The sequence below is a fragment of the Triplophysa rosa genome, linkage group LG4, assembly GCF_024868665.1.
Source record: "Triplophysa rosa linkage group LG4, Trosa_1v2, whole genome shotgun sequence".
NCBI lineage: Eukaryota > Metazoa > Chordata > Actinopteri > Cypriniformes > Nemacheilidae > Triplophysa > Triplophysa rosa.
This window is the reverse complement of record NC_079893.1, coordinates 3,376,681-3,394,192: the sequence shown is the minus strand read 5'-3', so window position 1 is coordinate 3,394,192 and position 17,512 is coordinate 3,376,681. Positions and strand designations below refer to the sequence as shown.

At 41.8% G+C, this 17,512-nt stretch overlaps 1 protein-coding gene across 1 annotated transcript; it reads left to right on the top strand.

The window, feature by feature from the left end:
• The first annotated feature begins 256 nt into the window (after window positions 1–256).
• On the top strand, window positions 257–16,453 carry LOC130553374 (A disintegrin and metalloproteinase with thrombospondin motifs 5). Its single transcript, XM_057332301.1, has 8 exons — window positions 257–2,439; window positions 7,668–7,800; window positions 7,888–8,055; window positions 8,176–8,459; window positions 9,820–10,003; window positions 11,992–12,167; window positions 12,234–12,409; window positions 12,588–16,453. The coding sequence occupies exons 1-8, from the start codon at window positions 1,459–1,461 to the stop codon at window positions 13,219–13,221; spliced, it is 2,736 nt and encodes a 911-aa protein (XP_057188284.1). The 5' UTR covers window positions 257–1,458; the 3' UTR covers window positions 13,222–16,453.
• The last annotated feature ends 1,059 nt before the right edge of the window (window positions 16,454–17,512 follow it).

Below are 17,512 nucleotides of genomic sequence, written 5' to 3'. Positions count from 1 at the left end.
ATTCAAACTCGGATGAGACACATCGCACACAACAACTGATGCCACTGCGATCACTCTGCGGGTTATCATGTGACTTACAGACATACTGTCTATATTTTATGTTTGCATGCAGGCTTAATAAATTACATTCTTTGCTTTTTTAAAGCACTTTTATTCTGTCTTTCTGAGAGAGAGGGTGAGTTAACAATGAACTGACCCTTTGTGCCATGAGATGTTATGATGTTGTTGTTATAGTGGTGATGATGTCATAATACAGTGTAGGAATGACCTGCGGTAACCTCGGACAGCAGAATGAGAGCCTCACTAGTGTGCACCAGCCACCTGTCTGCCTCTCTGCCCATCTGTCTGTCTGCCTGCAGGCATTGATGCTCTGTTGAGCAGAACAGGGTTTCCCAGTTGTGGATTTCCTCCGTCACAGGATGCTTCTCTCTCTGATGCCCAACATCATTATGCAATAAGGTACGAGAGATTTTACAAGTACACACACACACTATACATCCACAATGTACAGAAATGATTTTATGAAGAGGTACAAATTAAAATGATTAAGGACACATACAGTATATTAATTATTAAGCTAAATTTGATTAATATTTCATTGCTGGCCTAGAAGATAGAAAACGTTTGAGATAGTTGGAAATGAATGTAAAGGCTACTGTTTATACTGTATGTTGTGGTCATACAGACATTCTCAAACATTTGAAATAAGAACTTTTTGTCATCAGTGGGGGTAGTAAATGATGTTCACACCAGACATGTTCTCTTGTTTTTTTAGCCTATGTAAACATGCATTAAAGAAATCACTGACGGCTGCATCATTACAGTTTGATTTGGTAATTTTGTGAAATAAATTTTAAAATGCAATCATGTTACAAATTTGCCTCCCACATTTAAAGACAATTCCATTTGAATGTATGTAAGCATCATGCAGTACAGTATATTACACAAAACTCTGTACAGTACAAAATGTCTCTGTCCACACAGTAACCTGAAAAGATGTATCCTTGTAAAAACGCAACAGTCGTGTTCTCGGATGCATGAACGCGCATTTTTCCGCTTTGTTTTGCACGTTGTTCCGTTGTTTGTTTCTCGGCACCGGTGAGAGTCGCTCGTCGTCCCGACGGCTTTCACCGGACTTAGATTCCGACACACACACAAACAGAATGAGAGAGGAGGAGGGCTGGTGTGAGAGAGAGAGAGTGCAAAGGGGGCAGGACTCTTTCTCTCTCTCTTTCTCTGGTGCTTTTAAGAGGAAACTTTGTGTTTTGTTCTACAAGTTCACTTTAGTTCCTCCACGTCTATTCTCGCGCCTCTCTCGTGTTTATTTTGTAGAAGATGCGCACGCGGACAAATGGACCCGTTTCCTAAATTCGTCTTAAATATCTCATGCATGGATTGCAAAAGTCTTTGACTAAACGACACATTGGACTAAACCACATTTCTCCATCGGATTAAATCATGTGGCGGATTGTTTTGTTGTGCTGCGCGCTGTCCGATGCGTTGCGCGCATCTGGCTCCGTTGCGTTCAGCGCGTTCTCTACACCTGCCAAAGCGTCCTTGCGCACACCTGCCCACCGGACCGGCGGCGTCGTGCGCACTGTGGATCGGATATATCACGGGGGAGGGAAAGCGGGTTATCTGTTATACATGGACGGCAGGCGGTTTCAGTTGGATATGGAGCGGGATGAGTCGATATCGTCCCGTTACTTAAGCACTGGAGAGGACGCACCGCCGCTGCGCCGGGAATGCGTTTACCGCGGAACCGTGAACACAAACGCAGAGTCTCTGGCGGTGTTTAGTCTGTGTGGCGGTGGACTTCAGGGGTTCTTTGCCGTGGATCACGCCCGGTACACCATCACGCCTCTCATACGGGCAAAAGGACACGAGAACGACGTGCGTATAGTCGAGGATGCTGACGCGACGCACTCTCTCCACTATTACACCCGCGAGCGCTTCAGTTTCAAAGCCATGCCCGAGCTGCACAGCTGCGGCACGCGTGACGCGAAAAAACGCAAACGGACGCGCAAACCCCCCCGTCACGGTGAGGATGATTACGCGCGTGGACGAAACTGGTGGGCAAAGTTCGTCAAGTCAGACGCGACGAAGCGACGCAAAAGGTCCGTGTCTCGCGCCCGGCACGTGGAGCTCCTGCTGGTCGCGGATGACACTATGACGAAGAAATACGGGAAGGACCTGCATCACTACCTGTTGACGCTCGCATCAATCGCGTCCAAACTATACGGTCACGCCAGCATCGAAAACCCCATTCGCTTGTCAGTGGTAAAGGTCGCGGTTCTGGTCGAGGGCGAGAAGGGGATTGATGTCTCCAAAAACGCAGCGGCGACCCTCAAGAGTTTCTGCAAGTGGCAGAACCAGCAGAACCCCCTGGATGATGACCACCAGCATCACCATGACGCCGCCATCCTCTTCACCAGGCAGGTAAAAAACAGAAGCTCGTGCACTGAGTGCAGATCCATCAGACGAAACGCGCGTCTCAAAAGCAGCATTTGCGCACTTTGCATTGTGTGTCGAGGGCGTGTGCATACACTGTGTACTTTAATTTAGACTGTAGTGCTGAATTATTAACATATTAATGTACTCACAGGAGATTTAAAAGACATCTGTGGTATTGCATGTTTTTTAACATGGCACTCTTTGTACTTTGGTAACACATTTACATTTATAAATTTAGCAGGAATATTTTGAATGAGGGAGCATTTAACATTTTCTCTCATGTGCCAACAAGTATAGTGCCATAGTTAACTTTGTAAAACTTTAGAGTATCATGTAAATATCGTGGTATATGCATAACACGAAAGGCAAAATCTGATAATGTGTCCAGCTGGGAACATCTCTCTCCCTTCCTGTTTCACATGCAACAGTGTCAAAAAATTTCCTTTGTTTCTGTTTTTCTAGCCAGGAGTCTTCGGAAAGACTCATATGTCCTCATATAGCGTGTGATCTCTTTTGCTGTCCCTGCACATTCCTCATGCAGAATGCTTTTAGAATCAGCTGCTGCTGTCCAGATAGGAGTCCCGGTAACCACAGCTCTCTCCCTCCCTCTCTCTTTTTCTGTGGAGCGCTGGGAACTGAGGAAAATAAACAGATCTCCCATTTGAAATCCATCCACCGGTTGAGACCACACTCGTTTGCCACCACAAAAGTCCAGAGTAGGGTACAGAGCGCCAGGCCTCCCTCAGCCCCCCTCGCTTGTGGTTTGTGAACTTGTCAGGTTTCCCGGCGAGTCTTGTGGTACATGTCATCATGCGAGGTCTTATTCAGAGGGAGGTGAATTTTATACTAGGTTTGGGAATCGGGAATCGATTCTTCTTTAGCATCTTTTCATGACGTGTGGTTCGGTTAAGAGTTGTTGTTTTTAGAGCACTGCAGACAGAACTCTGTGATAATATGAATGCACCTAAGGCTACAAACGCATTGTTCCACCATGGTTCTCTCTTGGCGCTGTTGTAAATGATTCTGACGTTGTTTCCCCTTAGTAAGGATCACCACACCAAATTCCGCAGAGAGGAACGTCTCCTGGCAGTGGGGGGATGTCCTGGCCTGGCACAGGCGGCTTGATGCCAGCGGTTTCTTTCCTCTGGCAAGTCCTGTGTCCAGCATCACGTTGGCGTGAACTGTGTGTGTGGTTGGGAAGTACCATGTCAACAGTCTGTGATGGGCTAAAAAAACAGATGCCCACCGAGAGATTCACAGCTGTGGGTGTCATTTCCTCCTAACGTATGTCCAAAGGGTCCTTATGATCGTACAGATTGATTATTTTAGTAAGAGATTAAAGGAACACTGCAAAAACGAATTTCTTATTTGTTTTGTCTTGTTTGTTAGAATTTTTGAATTAAGTTTAAGTTAAGTTATTTAAGTTTAAAAAAATGTATATATTTGTCGTTGTTTTAAACAAACTCACTAATTTTGACTTTTTTCCTGGAAAACAAGACTTGATTGAAAAATGAAAATTCTGTCATCATTTACTCACCTTCGAATTGATCCAAATCTGTATAAATGTCTTTGTTGTGATGAACACAGAGAAAGATATTTGGAAGAATGCTTATAACCAGACAGATTTTGCCCCCCATTGACTCCCATAGTAGGAAGAAATACAATGGTAGTCAAAAGTGCCCCAGAACTGTTTGCTGTCCTACATTCTTTAAAGGTGTCATGAATTAAGACATCAATTTTAACCCGAGCTTTTGTTATATAAGAGGGAATCGTATTCAAGCGAACATCCTGTAAGTGTCAGAACTGAAAACGCCCTTGTTACTTAAATTACAACTTTTATTGACACAAGGCCCAGCGAACGCCAGGTCCTGGAATACACCTTTCTATCATAGATAGGTTGAACACCGCCTCCACAGAAGAATATCAACGACTACTTCTCTAGCCCCGCCCCCAGGATCGCGCATGACAAATATTCGTTTATTTTTAAAGAGGTTCTAGCTCACGTGGGTAAAACATTGATCGTTTGTTCGCTTCATTTCACCGAGGATTCCTTTGTGAACAAGGCACAGGTGGATGCTGGAATTGTGGAGAGACTAAAATTAAGAAGCAGTGCTGTGCCATCAATATTGGATCCGACAGGAATGGCGCAGCAATCTTATGTGAGGACAACATATTTGTACTATGAACCACCATTGCTGTGAAAAAACTGTTCCTTTGGAGTCAACGGAGTTGATGCGACTCTCTCTCTCAATGGCTCTGGACAGGTCGAGCTTTTAGTTGATTTTACAGAGCATCAGAAGTCACCTTACACCTTCACCACAATTTTATTGCTAAAATAAAATAATAAGTTGATCAAATATTTCAAGTATCTTTCCCACGTTGTTTTATCTCTAAAGGAACAAGTAAACTATTTGAACTGATAGCATGTAATTTATCAACTGATATTTAATCAAAGATGTTATTAAACAATCCCGCTATCATGCAGGTCGCGTCTCAGAAACCTAATGGCCAAGATGAAACCGTTGTGATATAGCTTATTATAATATTGCCATGTGGCCCAGTTGTCATTAATAGCTCCGGTCTCATTTCAGTCCCAGAATGATCTCAGGCGCGTGGATACGTCCATGCAGCTCAACGCATACCACAGAACGCCGAAACAAGGGCAACATTGAGAACTCGCAGGCTTATGGGTGAATGTGTGATTAGTCGTTACATCAGAGAGAAGATGGACACATGACTGCACCGAGTCCACCGGAGACAATGCATCATGTGTCCATGCCGAGATGAGACACGCACTTTATCATCAGAGTAACTCTGTCCTCATAAGAATCTGAGACCACATTGTCTAAGAAAAACAATTGAGATATTAAAGACATCAAATGATGAATGTCTTGGTTGTTTTTCGTCTTGGCCAAATGTATATTGTCTGTTTTGCAATTCAAAAGTGAGAGTCACACATTGACCTCCGTCCGCCCCCTGTTTGTTAGTTGTAACGCACTGGGGCATTTCACACGTCCTGTAGCGTGGCGGCTATACGTTAACAGTTCGCTGAAAGTCTCACAGACATTCTGAACCGCGCCAATCTATCCATCTATACACCCCGCCGTCTGAAATCCTTTCGCTCGATGCCAGCGTTGGGTAGCCACAGACAAGGATTGATTCCGGCCTCTCTGGAGTCGCTCAGTAGGATGAAGAATTTGTTTTTGACAAGTTGTTGGATTTCTTTAAAATTGGCGTGAACGTCTTGTTTTGTTTGAACGGTCTGTTTCAGAGACTCCCGGTTGAGAATTTTACTGTATTTTCATTTATATTTGGAGTCTGCTGTTGGTTTGGTTCTTTTAGATGAAAAACTACGTTTAAAAAAATCAAGATGTATTTTCAGTATCATCCAAAGGCGTCCAGCCCTGTTGACATCAGGAGATTATGATTTTGTAGGTTCAAGCAGTCCAGAGGACCTTCGCTCATAACAGTCATAATGTCCCGCTCAGTAAACAGACCTCAGATCAGTTTGAAGAATAACCCAGGCCATATGCTTGGCCCCGGAACGCCCCATAAATCAGAACCAGCTGACAGAAGCTCGCGGCATTCTTGGGCCCGTCACACCTAGAATCAAATATCCAGAGTCTTCTCCACCTACCACTTGTCTTCCTGTCTGTCTGCACTCGACATGTTTGCTTAAAGTGCTTGCCAAGTGTGAGAGCCGTGAGCACATAAACATTCCCGTGTATGTTTGCGTGTGAGTTAGATGTTCTGGAGTGACCCGTCAGGAATCTTATGTATGTTTTCATCATTCTGGGACTTTAATGTCTCTCCGTTGGAGTCTGTGAAATAATTAACCTCTCATATTCCACATGCTTTTTTTGTTTGCAGGTGGTTGAGCTAGGATTACGAAGGGTACTTTTGTAAAAAAAAAGTCTCTCACTTTTGATCTTTCTCTTTAAAAAAGGTTGTTTAGTAATACATGTGAATGATTTTCGCTAGTGTTTGTAAGATGTATTTCAGTAATACGTGTGAATGAATTTCACTAAGGTAGGTCGATGTTTTTATTTCACTAGTGTTTGTAAGAGGTATTTCAGTAATACGTATGAATGAATTTCACTAAGTTCGATCGATCTTTGTATTTCACTAGTGTTTGTAAGAAGTATTTCAATAATTAAGGCCTAAAATGGCCCCTCATAGTAACATGACATCTCTTCTCAACAGTACGCATGGTTTGAGGATCAAGTGTATATTCATCTGTATTCAGGTTTCCTGTCGATCGAGCGGTTGGCTAGACTCTCTCATCATAACACATTACACATGCGTTCCTCGTGAGCTAAACTCTGCAACCTGTTTACACACTTAGGCCTATAGACACTCTCGCTCAATGTTGCCTTTTCAAACGCAGGCGGTCTCAAGGGGCCGGTGGTTTTAAAAGTGTCTTTCTTTCATGTGGCATGTGAGCTGTTTGTGTACGCTTGGCATCAGGTCCAGAACAGAACACAGACTGTTTTCATCCTCTTTAACTGAGTAAACACACCGAACGGCTGTCATCAACACTCCTCTGAAAAATCAACCTGTCTGCGCGTGTGTATGAACGTTTTCAGATTTTGAGAAATGTGAGCATTTGCATGTCTGCTAGGATTGTCAATGATGTGTAACAGTAAACATGGAAGCTTGTTGCGTGTTTGTCGTGTGTGCGTGTGTTCTGCTAGACCAGCCCAAAACCTGGAGCAAATCTTTTCACAAACGGCATGTGTTGAGTAAAAGCAAGATGTTTCATTTAACAAATCTGTTTTCTTTTTTTCAAATCGATGTTTCATGTCCAATTATTTGCACATGCAACAAGCAGCATATATACATTATATTATATTGCGAAAAAAGGTGATCATGTGAGCTGACGTTGCACTGCTATTGGTTGACTTCTCAATCGTTGTCGAGGGTCAATGGAAACTGATGTTTTCCTGTCAATTCGTCTGCACTCCTGGTCACCTCAGGGCTCTGTTAATGAATTCATTGATCTCTTGTGTAACATGTTAATGGCCCTCAGGGGTCTTATACTCACTTTTGTAGATCAATACTTATTTAACAACCCCCAAAACACAAAGAGGAAAAGAAAAAATGCAAGACAAAATTTATGCATTCAACATAAGCACGTGTGCGTTTGTGTGCGAGAAAGATGAGGGTGTGTAGCCGATATCTCATGTACTCACGAGTGTGTGTGATGTGTGCAGGATCTGTGTGGACATCATTCATGCGACACTCTCGGCATGGCTGACGTGGGCACCGTGTGCTCTCCAGAGAGGAGCTGTGCCATCATCGAGGACGACGGGCTGCACGCGGCGTTCACCGTGGCGCACGAGATCGGTATTGATCGCATCGCCCCGCATACCGCAAGAATCAATGCATACTCACACAAACATTCATGACATCACTTCCTGTGCGTTCGCTTAGGACATCTTCTGGGCCTGTCTCACGACGATTCCAAGTTTTGTGAGGAACGCTTCGGCGCCACTGAGGACAAGCGGCTCATGTCATCCATCCTGACCTCCATCGATGCCTCCAAACCCTGGAGCCGCTGTACGTCGGCCACCATCACAGACTTCTTCGACGACGGCAACGGTAAGAAAGCGATCCGTTTAAAATGACTTAATCTGTGTGCCATTGCTGTAAAATAATAATACATTTAGATAAACGTGTTTGTACTGAAGCTGTGCTCTGGTTTGTGTGTTGATGCTGCAGCCGAGTGTCTGTTGGATTCCCCTCGCCAGCCTCTGTTGGGTCCAGAAGAGCTCCCCGGTCAGAGTTACGACGCCGCCCTTCAGTGCCGTTTAGCCTTCGGCCCGGAGTACACCGTGTGCCCGGGCATGGACGTGTGTGCCCGTCTGTGGTGTGCTGTGATCAGGAAGGGCCAGATGGTTTGTCTAACCAAGAAACTTCCGGCTGTAGAAGGTACACCGTGCGGCAAGGGAAGAATCTGTCTGCAGGGGAAATGTGTGGACAAAACTCGCAAGAGACACTATTCGGTAAGTTGACCGTCTTCTACTACTAATGAAGTGATAAACCAACAGCACCAGGAGTATTATAAAGTATTTCAAATAATTAAAAAATATATAAATAAAATCAAAAACATCACCGTCTTAAAGGGACAGCTTGCCCGAAAATATATACAGTATCTGTATGACTTTCTTTCTTGTTGTTCAGAGAAGATATTTTGAGAAATGTGTCCATACAATGGAAGTCAAAGGGGTCAGTGTTATTTGGTTATCAATGTACAGTACATGCAAACCTTTTCGAAAATGCAAAGGGAAAACTTTTCTGCTTTAATCAATTAAAGCACATCGGAAACACTTTTTTAATGCAGAAATGAATGAAGCACGTTAGTTTCAAACACTTTTCACCTGCTGGAATTTCTCCTCCTGTCCTCCAGTAGGCCGGCCGGGTATTTTCCTCCACGTGTTGAAGGTCATTAAGTGTTTACAAGACTTATTTTTGTCCTGCTGAAGAATATCCCTCTTGTTTGAGCGTGTCTCTTCATGCATGCGCGTTTGTTTGTCGCCTGGAATTAGGAAATGCGGCTCTGTTGTGTTACACACACACACTGGTTCTGAAGTTTCTCTCCACGCCCTTCCTGCCGCTGGTGTGTGTTTTAGTCCCTCACACACTCTTCAGACAGCACTGCTGCTGTTTAGTTGAACTTGTTCATGAGAGGTCAATGAAAATGTGTTTTCCAACTCGACTGCCCAATCGTTCTTTTGCACCTCATGACATTTTATTAAACCATCAGAGGGTTTTTGGGGATACGTCAGTGTACGTTTTATTTCAACTCCGAGCTGGCTGGAAGTATATTTTGAGGATATTTATTTGATGACACAACGGAAGGTAACAAAGTTATGAGGTAATAAATCAGCCGCCTGTGTCAACATCAAGGCATATTGCTTTTATCGCTCACCATATATTGGTGCAAGTTATTTCAAAGTGAAAATATTTTGGTTTGGACTCGTCTTTGTAACTGGCTCTTCCTCTGAATAGACTCTTCAAGCAGCTGTCCTCAATTACAGCAGAAATGCTGTGCATCACATTTTAATCGTGGCCAATCAGAACCGATTTAATATACCGTATTAATAAACAGTTAAGTGGAGCAGGATTTTGGACCAATGAGATTTCCCCATAGTGTGTGTGTTGACAGAAATAGGAACCGAGAAAGCTTTAGTACATATAGAACTATATGCTACCATGCTGTTCATTTGTGTAGTATGCATACTATGTGCATTATCCAAATGTTCTGTTTTCAAGTAAAACATTAATCGATAATGCTACTATTGCATCTGGTTAATGGTTTTTTACCGTGGTGTTTATTTCTACAACTCTGATTCTCTGTTGCAGACGTCTAACCATGGGAGCTGGAGCTCATGGGGTCCATGGGGTTCGTGTTCTCGCACATGTGGCGGCGGCGTCCAGTTTGCACATCGTCTCTGCAATAACCCCCCGCCACGCAACAACGGGCGCTACTGCATGGGAAAGAGAGCCGTCTACAGGTCCTGTAACGTCAGCCCGTGCCCACCAGCCGGTGAGAAATCACAGCAAAATCACACAGCACATCAACACATCACAGCTCTTCAAAGTGTCACAGCAAAACCATTCCACATCACAGCAAAGTCTTGGCACATCAATATATCACAACAAAATCGCATCACATCAACACATCACAGCAAGTCAAGTGTATCAACGCATCACAGCAACAGAATCACAACACATCACAGCGAAATCACAACACATCACAGCGAAATCGCAGCACATCACTGTTAAAAGTGCAGCTCATCGACACGTCACTGCAAAACCACAGCACATCTCAGCAAAGTCTCAGCACGTCAACACATTCCAACAAAATCGCATCACATGACCACATCACATCGAAATCAGTGTATCAACCCATCACAGCAGATGCAAAGCACAACACATTACAACAAAATCACATCAACACATCACAGCACATCAACACAAGATGCCAAAGTTTGCAACCAAAAGTCAGTCAGATGGTCTCAACATCAACTGAAAATTTAAATATTTCTCATATCTCAAATTCTTTTAAAAGCCAAAGGTCACACATGACAGCAAAAAGGACTTAAAGTCCCTGCGAATCGGAACTTTCGATCATTTTTACTTCCGTATTTTGACGCATTTTCGAGTGAAATGGAATTTCTAATGAGAAAAACAGTGGGCGTGGCTTTCGTCTTTCTTTTCACGATTTGATTGGATGTATAAAAACAGCCATTGCATTTTGAAATGGAACTGGCAGCAGACTGACAGTTGAAGGGGAGGAGTTAACGGAGGCACCGCCCAAGCCGTGGATAGTCATTACAGGAACGAAGTGCATTTTCTGATTTTAACTAAAGATTATAAGGGGAACACAAATTTTAAAAAGAGAATGACCCACGTTGATAAACTTTTTTCAATAAATGCTGCAATATTTCATGAAAAAATAGACATTGTCATTTTTTGTTTCACTGGGACTTTAACTGCAAAATCTGCAAAAACACGCGGTTCCACGCCCTAGTGAGTTGTCCACTTGGACAGCATACCCAGAGCATCATGGGTGCATTAAAGAGCATGAAAAAAAATAGCTACACTTCCCACAATTCCTTGGGTGACTCTCACGAAACCACTGAAAAATCATGGCAGTAAAGTGTTTCGTTATAAAACATACAATCTGGTAACAATAAAAAATGATCGTAATAAAGATAATTGAGTTCTCTACCTTGGACAAAACATATTTTTGACATTCAGAGCAACTTTTCAGTGCATTTCAGAGAGGCGGGGCAATGAGGAGATACAAACATGCACAGTGTGTGGAAAACTTAAATCGTGTTTACACATTGCATTACATCTAAAACAAACAATAATGTTCGTTTTAGCCGTGTCATATGACCCCTTTAAAGAAATTTTACATGTATAATATTCTATTAAAATATAATTCATTAATGTCTTATTATGTATGATTTATGAAAACTTGCTTAGGCATCATGGCTTCGCTTGCTTTAGAAAAACATGCTACGCGATTGACCATTTTAAATAGTTACGGTTTTAAGGCCTTCTTTTGTAAAAAAATATACTTGTTAAGCTGTCCGTAAAAATGATTGCCTTTAAACATGTCATATCTTGCTTTAAATAAATATAAAGGGAAGTTGTTGATACAAGTGTTTTGAAGAAAATCATGTCTGACATCCTGAAACCAAGATTTCGTGAGAATCACCCCCTTATATATTCTACCTTTTCATCTAGTGTTTGTTCACATATTATGTACACTGTAAAAAAATCCCGTAAAAAAACAGATAAAGTACTGGCAGAAAATTACCAGTACATTTTCCTTTATTTTACGGACATTTCCATTAATGCTAAAATGCAAATGAATGCAGTGCAAAATGTAAAATACAGGTAAAACAACTGTAAAAATGAACACGGAAAATTCCTTCATATTAATACAGTATATTGTGCCCTATTTTTACGGCTTTTTTTTAGAGTGTACACTTACTCTTCATGTCATTGTGTCTGTGTTAGCTAAGAGTTTCAGACAGGAGCAGTGTGTGCTCCGGAACGGCCCTCAAACAGACCCTAAAGGAGTGAAGACTTTCGTTGAATGGGTACCAAAGTATGCAGGAATTCTTCCTAAAGACATGTGCAGGTTGACCTGCCGAGCGAAAGGGACGGGATACTACGTGGTGTTCTCCCAGAGGGTGAGTGTAGAGAGTTTTGTGGAGAATATGTGTTGTACGTTTTCTGCAATGTTATTTTTTGTGCAGGTGATTGACGGGACAGAATGCCGGCCGCACAGCAGCTCCGTGTGTGTTAAAGGAAAGTGTGTGCGCACGGGCTGCGACGGAATTATTGGCTCTAAACTTCAGTTTGACAAGTGCGGCATCTGCGGGGGGGACGGAAACAGCTGTATCAAAGTGGCTGGAAATTTCACCAAGAAGAGGTTAGAAATTATAGACATGCGCTGGCACTTAAAAGCAAGCAAACAAATTAGACTGATTTAAGTCATTTGCAGATTTGACACATGGTCCTTACTCAACCTTCTTTGTTTGTCCTGGAACAGAGAATAGTAAGTCACGTGTGTGTATTTATGTTGCGTGATCTCTATGTGTCTCCTGCAGTAAGGGCTACACTGATGTCGTGAAGGTTCCCGAGGGCTCGACGCACTTCAAAGTGCGGCAGTACAAACCTAAAGGCCAAACGCGATACACAGCTTACCTCGCTTTGCGCCGACCCGGTGGAGAATACCTTCTGAACGGCAAGTTCATGATCTCCACATCAGAGACGGTCATCCCCCTCAATGGCTCCGTTCTTAACTACAGCGGGTGGAGCCAGCGAGACGAGTTCCTTCACAGCATGGGCCCTGGAGCAATACAAGAAAGCCTGCTGGTGCAGGTGCTCGCCACGGACGCTAAGAAGCCTCTAGACATCCGTTATAGCTTCTTCATGCCCCGTAAAACGCCACTTCCGCCTTGGACGTCCATCGCATCTTCGGGCACTGCTGCGGCGCTGTCGTCTGCTGAGATCTTGACGTTCACTACTGAGGTTCCGGCGACGACGGAGCCTTCGACAATGATGCCCCCAGCAGGACCCCAGTGGGTGATGGGACCATGGATGGTGTGCTCTAGGACTTGCGATACGGGCTGGCAGAGTCGCACAGTGCAATGCAAAGACACACAGGACAAACTGGCAAAAGGCTGTCCGCTCGGCACCCGGCCTTCGGCGTTCAAACACTGCCTGATAAAAAAGTGTTGAGGACCGATGAAACGAACTGAGGAGGGATGTAGTTCCCGGTCGACCGTGACAGGTGTCCAGCAGAGACACGGGCTACGTGGAGCACATAGACGCTTACATGACTGAACCGTTGTTGGTTCGTGTAGACTGACAGTTGTGTTTGTATAAATGCTGTTCCATGATCTAAACACAATCGCTGTGGGATCCCGCAATTGTGTTGTTTTGCGACTTGGACACAGAGCTTCAGCTCTTGCCTCAAATGTGGAAAAGTGACCGGCAGATCGGTCGCTCGATGTAGCTCTGCCCCTACGACAAAACCGCAACCATTTCCTGACAACAACCCTTAGCACAGATAGTACAGTACGTTGACACTGTCAGCATTTTAGTCGCTGTTTAAAAGTGTTATTGGTTGCTAGTTGCGCTCCTACTCGACTGCAGTATCCAAATGCATCAGATCATGAGCTTCATTCATCGTCTTGCGTTGGTAGTCATCACTGCTCATTAAGTTGATCTCAACACAGACTGCCTTTCATGAAATGAAATGACTTCAGGTCGTGTGTCACTGCAAATCGCCTTGGATTAAGTGTCTGTCTATTCTAAAATAAGCTCAAAGCAATGCAGACTGCTGAACGTCTAGAGTCGGCAATCCAAAAATCTAATATGGTTGTTCAGAAAAGAACGTCAGGTTCAGTTTATCCTGAACGACTGATTACGACATCTGATGTGTGCTCAAGTGTGTGTATGTTTGGCCACGCCCCCATTATTTACGTACAAAAACATGACCAAAAAATACCATGGTATTTTGGACAGTGGACCATTATAGTGCCAGTGTATGTGAATTTCAGTGCCATTGTGTTTGTCAGGGTACCACAGTACAACAATCTGATACCTTCAGAGTACATTTTTAAAAAATAAAGGTTCCTTAAAGGGACAGTTCAGCTAAAAATGAAACTTCTCTCACCATTTATTCACCCTCAAGTTGTTCCAAACCTATATACATTTTTTTGTTCTGTTGAACACAGAGAAAGATATTTGGAAGAATGTCAGACATTTTTAGTTCTGGGACATCATTCGCTACCATAGGAAAAAGGTTTTTTTTGTTCTGTTGAACACAGACTTAGATATTTTGAAGAATTTAAGAATGCAAACCGTTCTGGGGCACCTTTGACTACCATTTTATTTTTTCCTACTATGGTGGTCAATCATGTTCCAGAACTGAAACTAACTGTCATTCTTCCAAATATCTTCCTTTTTGTTCAGCAGATCAAAGTGATTTATACAGGGTTGGAACAACTTGAGGATGAGTAAATGATGACAGAATTGTCATTTTTGGGTGAACTGTCCCTTTAAAGGTTCTCTGTTGGGCTGTATGGTTCTATAAAGAACTTCTAAAATCCACGGAATTTTTCTGTGGCACAAAAGGTTCTTTATATTGGAAAGAGGTGTTTTTTTATGCTATAAACATGTAAGAAAGAAATGGGGGTTTTAAGAGCAGTTAAGAACAAGTTTTAGGAAAAAGAACCTGAAAGGTGATTCTTTCATGGCGTCCCTTTAGAGATTCCTTTTTAGCATCTTTATTTTTCAGACTGTACTATAGTAACATCACTGTGCTTTTTTGAAGTGTCTGTACTCAAGCGTGTTCCCTGAACACTCGCAACCAGCCAATCATATTCAGAATCACTCCATTTCCATGGCAGTGGTGTTTTTGGTCCCCGCACTACTGTTCCGCAGCTTGGCTTCGTTTCTGAGACCAAACTTTAGGAAATAATGACACGCAGTGTTTTTATGCTGCATGGCTAAAATAAACAAACAGTCTGGAGGCCTTTTGATGTGACTCGCTTTAACGGTCGCTGATGAACTGAACTTCCCTACGCCAGACTACACACAGGTCAGATGTCGTAATGCCCCCCTTTCAACTAAGTGTGTGTTAAAGGGATACTTCACCCAAAAATTAAAATTCAGTCATCATTTACTCACCTTCGAGTTCCAAATCTGTATAAATGTCTTTTTTCTGATGAACACAGAGAAAGATATTTGGAAGAATGCTTATAACCAAACAGATTTTGCCCCCCATTGACTCCCATAGTAGGAAAAAATACTTTATCGTTGTTTTTGTTCTGTTGAACACAAAAGAAGACATTTTGAAGAATGTAGGACAGCAAACAGTTCTGGGGCACTTTTGACTACCATTGTTTTTTTTCCTACTATGGGAGTCAATGGGGGACAAAATCTGTCTGGTTATAAGCATTCTTCCAAATATCTTTCTCTGTGTTCATCAGAGCAAAGAAATTTATTCAGATTTGGAACAACTCGAAGGTGAGCAAATGATGACAGAACTTTCATTTTTGGGTGAAGTATCCCTTTAAAGCCTTCACGCTAGTCATACACTAGAATAAGCGTGCGTATGCTCACTTCTTAAAGATACAGTTCACCCCAAAATTCTTTCATCATTTATTCACTCTCATGTCATTTCAAACCTGTATGGCTTTCTTTTTTCTGCAAAACACAAAAGAAGATATTTTGAAGAACGTTGTTAAGCAAACAACATTGATCCTCATTGACGTCCATTGTATGGACACAAAACCACTGAGACATTTCTCAAAATATGTGCAGACGTACAGAAAAAATAGTCACATACAGGTTTTGAAATGACATGATGGTGAATAAATGATGACAAATTTTTTATATTTGGGTGAACTGCCCGTTTAAACAATGTGATGTGATGTGATGTGAGCAATGTCAGGTGCTTTTCTAAATTCTCTCTGTCTCTCTCTCTCTCGCTCTCTCTCTAATCACATCTCTCCAAAGACGTGTCATGTGACCTGCGACAGGTGCGATTCCTCACTGATATCTGCGCGGTAAAAGCAACAGTTAATGCATCGGTCCAAAAAGTAATCTTAAAAGTTGATTCATTTCAGCACAGATTCACTTCACTGAACTCATGAGATTGGTGAACGGAATCAAAACTTGATATATTTCATCTGTAATTGTAATGCAGGAATGTCTTCACTCATCTCAGCAGAAAATAGCCGTTGTACTGAATACACACAGCACTGATTTTATAATTTATTGTTTGTACTGGTATGTGAAAAAGAAAACACATGAATTTTATTTATTGTTCTAGTCACTTTTGTCTCATAGTTACTATTTAACTAGAAATATGACTGAGCGGAATATTTCCTTTCTAAGAAATTGTTTTTTAAACCATCTTCATGAATATATTTGTATATAAAAATCACTATATTTAAAAGTTTTTGATTGGTTGGTTGATTATTTGTTGCTGATGTCATCACGTTGTTTGTTTGCTTGAATTGTTTTTCCAAGTAAAACAAATCAAATAAGCTATTTTAGTTGATTTAACTAAAATGAACTAATTTGCATATTTATTTACCATCACCATTTACTTTACTGCACTATTTAGCATGACAACAACATGTTTAAATATACAGATTTGAATGAACAGGACCTTCTGATTCTGGACCTACAAGCATGATTTAACCAAAAGCATTGGCCTGATTTTACATTTAGTCATTTGGCGAATGCTTTTGTCCAAAACGACACAAGACTTGGAGACTTCGGTGACATGTCACACTGTTTATTTCAATTAATTAAAAGAAATCTTCAACAACTTACCAATGAAATGATAAACCTGATTTTAAAACCTACCTTTATTACATAGTTTCCTTGTCTTTATTTTTTAATAAGTATTGTAAATGATAACTATTGTAAAATAACTTAAAATTTTACTTTTGAGAATTGAGGAGTAGTTCACTTCAAAATAAGCCCCCATTGACTTTCCATAGTAGGAATAAAAATGGCTCATTTTAAAGTGAACTGCTCCTTTAAGAAAATATATATTAAGAAGGTTTGTAAACCCAACAAAGAAAGGGAATTTGTGGACATTATTTTTTCATTATTCCAAGTGAAATGTGGCGTCTCTGAAATGATGTGGCTTTTGAAAACAGCTTCAAATCTCATTTTACGCTCGACTTGAATTGACCCTGCAAATCACAGGAGTCCCTAAAATAATCTGTTAAAAATCAACATATGCAAATTATAGCTGTCAAAATATTCAGATCATGTTGAATGACTGCACAGACAAACACAGGTAATATATAAACCTTACTCTCTTTTACACTGTTTACTGAACACGTAAGATGCTCAACACAAGCACACATATTAAACACCAGTAAGCAAGAACAGTTGTTGTTTTTCTCAAATAAATGTCAGAGATATATGTTTTTAAATAATTATTTAGATCACATGTGTTATCCACTTTTTTCAAAGCTCTGTACTCTTGCTGATGTCACCA